The sequence below is a fragment of the Hippocampus comes genome, unplaced genomic scaffold (assembly GCF_001891065.2).
Source record: "Hippocampus comes isolate QL1 unplaced genomic scaffold, H_comes_QL1_v1.1 scaffold82, whole genome shotgun sequence".
NCBI classification, from domain to species: Eukaryota; Metazoa; Chordata; class Actinopteri; order Syngnathiformes; family Syngnathidae; genus Hippocampus; species Hippocampus comes.
This window is the reverse complement of record NW_017805135.1, coordinates 2,319,392-2,329,405: the sequence shown is the minus strand read 5'-3', so window position 1 is coordinate 2,329,405 and position 10,014 is coordinate 2,319,392. Positions and strand designations below refer to the sequence as shown.

Below are 10,014 nucleotides of genomic sequence, written 5' to 3'. Positions count from 1 at the left end.
GCTATGTTAACTTCTCTCGCGAGCTGCCGACTGGCTGTGTTAAAAATGAAGCCGGCGTATGTTTTCTGTTTTATCACTTTCATCCGACATCAAATGTTAGATTACACTGCTGTCAAAAAGCGGCGACCTATTTATTAAAACACCCAGGAAAGAAAAATATGTTATTCCTCCGAGGAGTAACCTATTTCTTTACACAATGTATTACAAATGTTTGCGGAACATTTTTGTTTAACGACTTGTGTGTGTGTGTGAATGGAAATATTAGCATAGGCAGAGAGATTAATTGTTACCGTCAGCTCGGATTGTGGTTACGTCAATGAAATGGAACCTGATTGTCGCTGACAATTACAAAAAGAACAAAGCAATAGCAGTTATATGACACTGCTCAGTAGCCTACAAGAACAAAAACTCGCCACTAAAGACATCTTTTTGGGATATTTTCAGAGGTCGAATTGGGTCAAAGTACAGATTTCCACAAACATGCTGGGGGGGACGGGGATTGATTCCCATCATATTCACGGCATTACCAACATATTTCCAATGGACAGTCTCCGAACCCTCTTGTGACTCACCAAGATATGAAGGGATGGGGAGGGGGGCGTGGCCACATTCCTCATTGAAAATGGGCGTTATTCAAGGCGTTCGATTTTTATAGATTCTTCCAAAATAAAATGATGACATGAAAAATGCATAAAAAAAACATAAATTGAGCTTGTTCGTGAAAAATGGACCATCCCGACCGAATGATCCCTTTAACAGAAAGTGTGTGATGTGATTCTAAGGGGAAAATAAAATGATACAGTCCAAGGAGTGACTGATGAACACCATGTAAGAAAGCCACCCACGAGGCATGTGGTGAGTCAGTCACTTGATGGTTGTAATTCTGTCAATAAATTATTTTGCCATCAAAAGCTCTTCTTCTGTTTTGGTTTTGTTCTTTGTAGTTTGAGGTGTCACAAAAGCTATATGACCGTCAAAGTCATTGTTCTGCTTGACATGTTTATTTTCACAAAAAGTTCGGGTTACAGAGAAAAAGTGCTGTGTGTGTGTGTGTGTGTGTGTGTGTGTGTGTGTGTGTGTGTGTGTGTGTGTGTGTGTGTGTGTGTAAACCCAACCCACGTTCTCCTGCTGTTTAATAAGGAACGGAAAAATCTAGAAACCAAGTTTTTTCCCCCTAGTGAAAGAAACGTCTGCTCTATTTTTGTAGGTCCTGTATATTGTCACAGAACACAATATTCTGTGGGTCATGAAAGAGCAGTCAGAAGTCTCGAAAACGCTGGCAACATGCGGAACACGGCTTTGAAAAGGTCTGACTGTGAATAACTTCACTAAAACTAAAAAAAACTCTAAATTCAGCCTTCTTGTTCGAGAAGTTCGCAAGGAGATAGAGAGGGAGACTTCTAATTAACACACACACACACACACACATATATATATATAGCGACAAAATGTGATTTCTACGTCATTTTATACGTATTAGCATCCTGCTATGATGTGTGGGCGTGTCTTGCCGAGTATGGTCTCCTCGGTACACTTTACCTTGTTTTCCTCTGGCGTGAGCAGTCAGAGCTCAAGTCTTTACCAACAAGCAGACATCATTTCCACGCACCGCGTGTCCGTGTTGCCCCAGCACAATTCAGCTCGGATACTTCCTCCGCTAAGTCTTTTCAACTCGCGTGGACTAACTTTTAACTTTTAAATCAGTGCGTGTGAGAAGGAGCTGGAGAAGAAGTAGGAGGGGGAGGTGGACCCACGCTCACTCGAGCCTCGCTCGCTCACTCACCCACTCGCTCGCTCGCTCCCTGCCGGTCTTTTGTATCCAGCAGCTGCGTGTACATGCTCGGCCGCTGGCGCTCCATGAGGGGCACCTTCTTACAGCTTTCCTGCAGGGAGTCCTTGCGCGTAGAAGAGGGATAACCCAAACTTCCACGTCTACTGCTTCCAACTACTATTTTGACTTTTAACCTCTACGACCACCATCAAGATCACTACCAGGCTCCGCAGTGCTCTTTGGATTGTCAAGCCGAGAAAAGCACGCTGTGCCCCGGTGCGCCACAGCAGCGCGAACCCCCCTCCCGCCTTTTGCCATGGATGTACGTTTTTACCCCAATGCCGGTGGAAATGCTATTCCCGGAGAACCAGCCAACCTGGATTTCTCCCACTGTTTGGGATACTACAACTTCAACAAGGTGAGGGCGCTTGTTTGGCGATGAGAATGACCCGAACGCGAGAGTGCACCACTTGAAAACGGATTTAAACGCGGAGGTTTTCCTTCTCTGATTTTCATCAAACGTCACCGGACTCACCTGCCACTCGGAAGAAAACTTTTAGCAGACTTTAGTGCTGCGTGTTAATTGCCATCGGACATCACGAATTGGGGCCAAGAGCACAAGTGGCGTGCAGATATTGATACAAACGTGAATCACAAAGTCAGAAACAACACATCACTTTGTAATCTGCAACCCAGTTTAAATAAACAAATTAATATCTTCACTTGCAATGCAATAGTTTTGTCAACCTTGCATTTGAAGTCATGCCATGAATTCCATCAACCATAATGAAAGAAGGCAAATCACTCCCGTAGTAGTTGTTGCAGAAGTAGTGGTACATGTACTGCAGTTTTTTTCATCGACAAGCATTGAATATTGAATTGTATTGCAACTATTGAATCTCGTCCAAATGTTTGAAAATGTGAAATCGTTGTTCAGAAATGATTTGTTTCGCTATCTTTCCTGGAGTACGTTTTTCAAAATATAGTAGTTCACTGAACCGAAGCCACAGTTGATTCAACTATTTTGCACAGGTTTAAGCAGCTCTTAAAAATAACAACAACAAAGAAAAACAACCTTAAATCAGCCCCCTAAAATTTTTGAGTTGTTGTGTTTTTTTCAGAAAACTCAATTTGTCAAAACAAATAATTAAGAATACAGGGGGGAGGAGGGGTGTCCTCGATTTATGACATATACTGAGACATGTCAAAGTGCAGCGGCGTCATATGTCGCCCTGTGGCACAAGACGTTAACACTATACTTACTGTTTGTCATGTGTTTCATTTCTATTTATGACATCGACGTGTTTTTCACCGTAACTTAGTGTAGGTCGGTGACATTCCGATTTGCGTACACATTCAGGTTACATCACTGGTAAATTTGCACGGTATTTTTAAAAAAAATGCTTTTTTTTTTTAGCATGACCTCTCAGTTGCTTGCTTCAAATGCTTTGCCAGACTTTAAGCAGCCGTGGAGAGTTAAAGTGCAAACTTTTTGTAAAACTCCTCTTCGAATAAAAAAACTGAAAAAAACACCCTGCAACACACGGGGACATGTATGACTGCGTCAAACGTCAGCGGTGGAACAAAAGGTATTTTGTTACTGTAGTTTACTGTAATTGTGACTTTACCGCTGCGTAAGCGTAAGCTACTGCATGGCCGTTCAGATTTAGATGAAACATTGTGTTGTGTCGCCAGTCAGGGAACGGTACTCTGTTGTAAACAAAGGATGTATATAGAACATAAACTTTGAAAACCCATTAGCTATTTGATGTTTTTAGTTAGTGGGGCTGTAAATTGTGACTGAAAAATGTACCCTTTTTTATGGGACCAAATATGCTTCTAAAGAAGCAGACGATAATTTTTACATATTTATTTGCATTGTTGACCTGCCAGATCCAGAAGCAGGTATTGTCAGGTTCAAAGCAACGTTCTGAGCTCCTGTTTCCGTGCAAGCAGAATAATGCTGGAGCCTAAGCGGCAATGTAAAGGGGGCCTTAACTGATGTCATGTTCCTTCTTCTTGAGTCCATAAAAGTTGCGAGTGAATCAACAGTGTCTCTGCTGGTCACAGCCAAGTAGTGCGCTTCAATATCCAAACGACAAACCAAATTCTTTACAGTCACACAATTGATTATGATGTGCCACACCACATCCAAAATACGGATTTAATAAACCAACATTCTTCACTGGCTGCATTTGCTACTTTCAAGTGCAGACTGTAAGAGACCATGTGATGCTCTCCACTTACATGACTATATTTCCAAGCGTCACCTCACCTCATGCTTGTTAAGCAGCACCAGGGAGTTGTGGTATGTTTACTAGAGCGAGAATGTTATGCAAGCCCAACATTTTTTTTTTTTGGGTGGTATGATGTCAGTGTTGTACTCGTGGTGATACATCACTGACAGAAAAACAATCCCACAACTGTTTTTTCTGTTGTAGTAAAGTCTAAGCAATGCTTCCCCTCCTGCTAGGTTATCAGGTCTATTTGGCCTCTGCCGCTGCCAAAAAAAGGAAAAAAAAAAAGTTGCCGGCTTTGTTGTACAGTTTCATCAGCTCCATTGTGGCCAACTTGTCATATGTGCCCAATTTCATCATGTCTTCATCAGCCCCGAGAGAACGCTTCTTTGATTCGACTTGATTTCTTGGTCTTCGTTTGCTCCAAATTCCTCAGGGCAAGTGTAATCATCTGTAACGTTTAATTGGCCACAAATTGCAAAAGGAGGCCTATCCTATATCTCCACCAGTTGCAGTAGGATGGAAAGGGAGATGGGGTGTGGGGGGCGGGGTGGGTTTCGAACAAGCACAAAGCAAGCGTTTCATGCTAATGACTACCGTTTGCATGGTGGACACATTCTCTTTTTTTGCATGCATTTTTCCAACTGTCCTTCGGTTCATTTCTCAGTTTGCCAAGCGCTTGGTGTTATGCATTGCTCTATTAAATCTATTAATACACCCTGGCAGGATCTGGAGTAACAGAAAAAAGAGAAAAAAAATAACAGAGGCAGTTTTTGAGACATGAGATGTTCTTTTTTTTTTTTTTTTTTTAATGACAGAAAAATCTTAACGATTGACATTAATTAGGTGCTGGAGTCATGACGAATAGAGATGAGATGGAAGAGGAACAAGCTGCAGCTTGACACAGAAGAATGTTTCCGAAAAATGCTTTCAGTTGAACAAGTGAACGTCATAATTTGTTTGAATCTATGAAGCTGAATGTAGGATTAAGTAGTACAATTTAGAATTTGCTGAAAAAACATGTTTGGGGAAACTTTGGCCGTTCAAACGTTTGGAGTTCGATCAGTTCAACACCAGTTTAAAAAATGGGACTTGAGAATATTCCAAGAGTTTACTGTCCCAAGAGGTAACGCAGGGGTCTTATTCAGGTTTTTTAAAACCTGAATTTGAGCATATTTGGGTTTTTGCCCACGTTTACATTACCTTTCAAAACCCGAATATTGCCAACATGCAGGTTTTGAAAGGGTTATTGATTGACTGCATGTCAATGTAACTACTAAGTGCCGAATGTCTTTCTTCCTTAACACATTTTAGCCAAACTTCCATCCTCTATTTGGAATATTTAGAGGAAAAAAAAACAGATTGACATCAGATGTTCCGGTGTACGCAGATTTATTCGGCTATATTTACTGTTGGGTGTTCACATTATTGCTCTTCACGGATTGCTCATTGCATTGGTGACTCAGCATTTTCATATTGCCACTTGCGATCACGTGAAGCACCACAAGGTTGCAGTCAGTAACATATCTGCTTCCATTGTTTGGAAAACCTTTACACAAGCACAGTGGAGTTTATTTCCAGGCATCCAGCGTTTATTTGTCCGATTCCATATAATGCACATGATGTGAGACAGCGAAGGTTATGCGGTTACGCGTGCAAGTCTCAGCACCGAGCACAAGTCGAGGAGCTATTTGGGTTTGTCTGGCTTTTTGGTATTTGTAAAAGCAGAATGTGATCAACCTCAATGCTTTCATGAAAGAGACCCAGTGTATCCCTCATATTTACGACCATCTGGTCTGCCTCCCTCTTTTTTTTTTTTTCTTAATAATGTTTCAGATACAGTATCCATTTAGTGTGGGATTTCATTGCCTCCAGGCGCAGAGAGATTGAAATTACCAACAGATGTTCTTGCAAACTCTTCACCTGCTCTGGTGCTAATACTCAAACGAACAGGAATTCCACCAGTGCTAAAACATATGGGCAGATGTGTAACAACATTTGTGTGTCAGGGTGGGGATGAAAGGAAAAACATTCGCAAAATAGAAAAGTCATTACACCAGTGTAGCATTTGTGTGTACATGGCTAGAAATGATCAATATGAACACACAGGCTAGCGTTAGCTTACGCTGTTGCTGTAAATTAGCCCTGGGTAATGCAGTTTGCTGCGGCGGTCTCTTGTCTTTCTGTCCTCAGTATCTGGATAAAAATTGGCATATCATTTATTGTAACATTTCGGAATATGTGGCTAAAAATGACAAACACACATACCGTCCTAATGTTAGCTAACCTTGTTACCGTGTCTTCATACTGGACTCCCAAGTGTTGTTTTATGTTCCAGTCTCCACTTTTCCGCAGCAGACTGCTTTATTGCTGCCCTTTATCTTCCTTCAAATAAAATTGTCATATTGTAACATTTGAGTTGCCGTTGCTACAAATAATAAAATACTATATGCTAATTTGCCCTGTTGCTGTGCCACAGTTCTGGACATTGAAAAACTATCCTGCACCATCTCCAACGTGTGTCCTTCAGTCTTCTCTCAAATAAAATTGCAGCTCCACAGTAACACATGCATATAGCCAGCATTAAATGAGAAAGAGAGAGAGAAAGAAAACCCCACAAGTTAATATGTTACTCTGTTGCTGTCATTTTTCTCTAGATGCTGAAGTATTACACGCCAGTCTCTACTTAGCTGCAGCTCTCCATTTTTGCACCGCCTGTCGAATAAAATGTGTCATTGTAGAATTTGAGGATAATTGAGCATACCGTAGCTTCCCCTGTGGCTGGGCAGTATTATACTCCAGCAGTCTCCACCACAGCACTCAATTTCTTGCCTCTCACTCTCCTCTTGAATACAATCTCTTTCTATGCCAAGAGGTTGGTACAGCAGACCCTTCTTCTGTTTGACTGTTTTTGTTGTTGTTGTTTTTTTTTTTTTTGACCATAACTCATTTTGATGAATGTGTTCGTTCCATCTGGTATGTTTCTTGTAGTTGTATGGGCATCATTTTGTAAAAGCTATATCTATTATATTTGGTGCCGCTCTCCTCCAGCGGTATTCTGGCTGGTAATTGAATCCGTTTATATGTTCTTGGTGGCCTACAACATTACATGCGCAAAGTCCACTTTTACAATTCTGCCTTTTTATTTGTGTTTCTTTTTTAAGCCACCTATGATCCTCTTGAATCACTCATTGCGCTTTAAAAAACAAAAAAGTCAATTGAAGGGAGCTGTAGCTGTAATTACCTGAGGCATTTACTAGGTCTGTTAAAAGAAACTGATCCTGACACTGAAGAGTTGGAAAAGCTCTCTCCCCCCTCCTTCCCAGTCCCATTGTGCCCTTTGTCCCGCCTTCTCCACAGTGTGCAAGGAAAGGGTTAAAGCTTCGCCTCTACTCTTGGGCCTTGTGCATCCCTCTAGTGTACACAGCTGGTGCCATTTCATCACACACATTCTAAACATATCCAAACACAACTTAAACTGTGTGCCCAGGAAGAGTGTGTTTACGTGTGTGTGTATGTGTGTGTGTGTGTGTGTGTGACCTCACAAGCTGTTTTTTCAAGCCCCACAGTTGACAGATAGGACTCCAGGGTGCGTGTAAAATGTGTAATTGTACAAGACGTGAATAGCTGATGCAGTTTTTTTTTCTTACAGCCTTTTAATTGTAGCCTGTCAGGAACTGTAGTTTGCCAGATTTATTAAACACCCAATTTCCCCACTGAGATGAGAGAAGGTTTATTTTTAGTGCATCGTCATTGCCACAGCACTCTCTCATTGAGCTCCCTTATTTGAGAATGATGTTGCCGACTGACTTCTCAATGATGTTAAAAACTGTCAACTGCACAGTACCATCATATACTTCATCTTCTTGCACAGCACAGGACGTTTAGAGGCGTCAACACTGCTAAATGGGCATGTTAAGATTCTTAACTGTCATACAAGTGTAAACAATATTTTGGGATCCCGAAAAGGCAGCCCAATTAATTTTGTGAAATTAGTGAGTTGTTAGTCTGCAGAATTACGACATTTCAAGGAATAGTTGCACAGTGGTGGTACATGGAACATTTGGTGCTGATCTACATTAAGATGCTGTACACTTTTGGATATTACAGTGGATAACTCAATTTGCAGTGGGTTTGCTCCCACATTTCAAGTGAACTAGTTTCCTTAATATGACCTAAAAATCTGTTCAGAGTTCGAGCTTCTTGGTAACATTTAATATTTTCTGAAACATTGTACTCTTTGTACTTTTTCTAAAAACAATATTTCAGTTGTGAAATGTGAATTTGTCTCACATGGTAGATTTGAAAAAGGATCTGATAAAAAAACAAACATTGAACTGCAACAGTGCAACAACCAAACCGCTCTTTAGTTCTGACATTGCGTGTTGTCAAACCCCCCCCCCCAAAAACAAAAACCTCATTACGACTACTTTGATGTTTACTCAGCATGAAATGAGAGCGCACACCACCAGTTAAAAATGATCAAGCAATAAAATCGTTCTTTTTCTCTTGTTTCAAACACTTCCTTAAATCCAATTTTAAAGCCCCTAAATGATGTTTGCACATGTTGACTCAGTGCTATTAGCGCCCGAGCGTCCGTGTGAACCTGCAGCTGTGCATTCAGTCCGCAGCTCATAATATGCCCCTTATCTCTCTGTTGTGTGCTTGTAAGATGTAGATATGCGGTTGTTAAGTTGGCAACCATGGACTCAGTTTCCTCTCACCACAGTGCATTCGATAACACCGAGCCCAAATAAAAAAAAAATGTTTTTAGGATTAAAGACAGGGAAGTACCGTATTTTCACGACCATCCGGCACACCGTATTAAAAAGCGTACTGTCAGTTACGAGGGCTATTTCTGTATTTAACACATATGCAAGACACATTGTATTATTGGACGTAAGAATGTTAAAAGGTATGCTAGCTTTAACAATACGGTAGCATGTATGCATGCTAGGCTATGTTTTTCAACAGGCAGAGGGAGCAAAACTGAGTTTGGTTGTACTTTATTGAAGTATTTAACAATGGACTCACACCATTTTTTTGATCAATCATTCACCTCAAATCCATGTCAAAGCCGACTTCACGCGCACTGTTGAATGTCTCGTTACAGTGCTGGCCCCCTTCTTCTCTCCCGTGCGGTTCACCAGGATCTCGAAAGTGAGCGGCACCTGGTCCATTTTGGTGATGTGGTTGGGCTGGATGTGTTTGTCGGCAATATTTTTGTAGTATTTCAAAATTGCTGAGAGAACAGTCAGTAATAGAAGCCAAGTGAGGCCAGCAGAGCGGCAGAATGAAGGATTCAAATCTCCAAGAAAGCGTCTTTATTTAATGTAAAACAGAACATTACACTTTTTAATGATGATTCAATTTGCCTTTTACATTTTCGTGATGCTGTTTTTGCAAAATGCACGTACCATATACTATACACACTTACGGGGGGGGGCGTACCTTTAGCGTCCTCTTTAGCCCACTCTTCTCGCTTCAACATCTGCCTGCAGTCCTCAGTTTACACCTGCTTTTCCTCTGACAGCGTGTCGGCACATCAGTCAGTCATCGAAGTCACACAACAGCATTCACAGATTTTGTAATGCGGTGCATACACAAGGTGACCCGCATTATTAGGCACGCCGTCTATTTTGGAGAAAATTTAAGACTTTTAAGTGCGCCTTTTGGTCGTGAAAATGCGGTACTGATTCGATGATGTATTTCATGCACTGACTGTGAATGTCAGTTTGCGGTGGTTCGTTGCCAATTTTCAAATTGGAGCTGTAATCAGCAATATAAATCCTTTCCCGTTTCAGACAGTGTATTACTTGATCAAGATCATCAATCCATGACCTGTTCCGCTTATCCTTAGGAGGATTACGGGCATGACGTGGTCTCAACTTGTCAAATTCTCTGTCTTGACTTTGTCTCAATCTGTATTTATCTTTGACTCTGTCTCAATTCATCAAAGTATTGGTCTTGACTTGGTCTCAGTTCGTCTAAATCTTGGTTTCCAAC

At 41.2% G+C, this 10,014-nt stretch overlaps 1 protein-coding gene across 2 annotated transcripts in view; it reads left to right on the top strand.

The window, feature by feature from the left end:
• Window positions 1-1,523: 1,523 nt before the first annotated feature.
• The window catches only part of tox3 (TOX high mobility group box family member 3), a 49,956-nt gene continuing 41,465 nt past the window's right edge, over window positions 1,524-10,014 (top strand). Inside the window, exon 1 of one of the 2 annotated variants that reach the window (XM_019866813.1) lies at window positions 1,524-2,189. In XM_019866813.1, the coding sequence (XP_019722372.1) occupies window positions 2,088-2,189 (102 nt within the window). In that variant the 5' untranslated portion in view covers window positions 1,524-2,087. The remainder of the gene's footprint in view (window positions 2,190-10,014) is intronic. The other variant, XM_019866812.1, reaches the window with a different exon arrangement.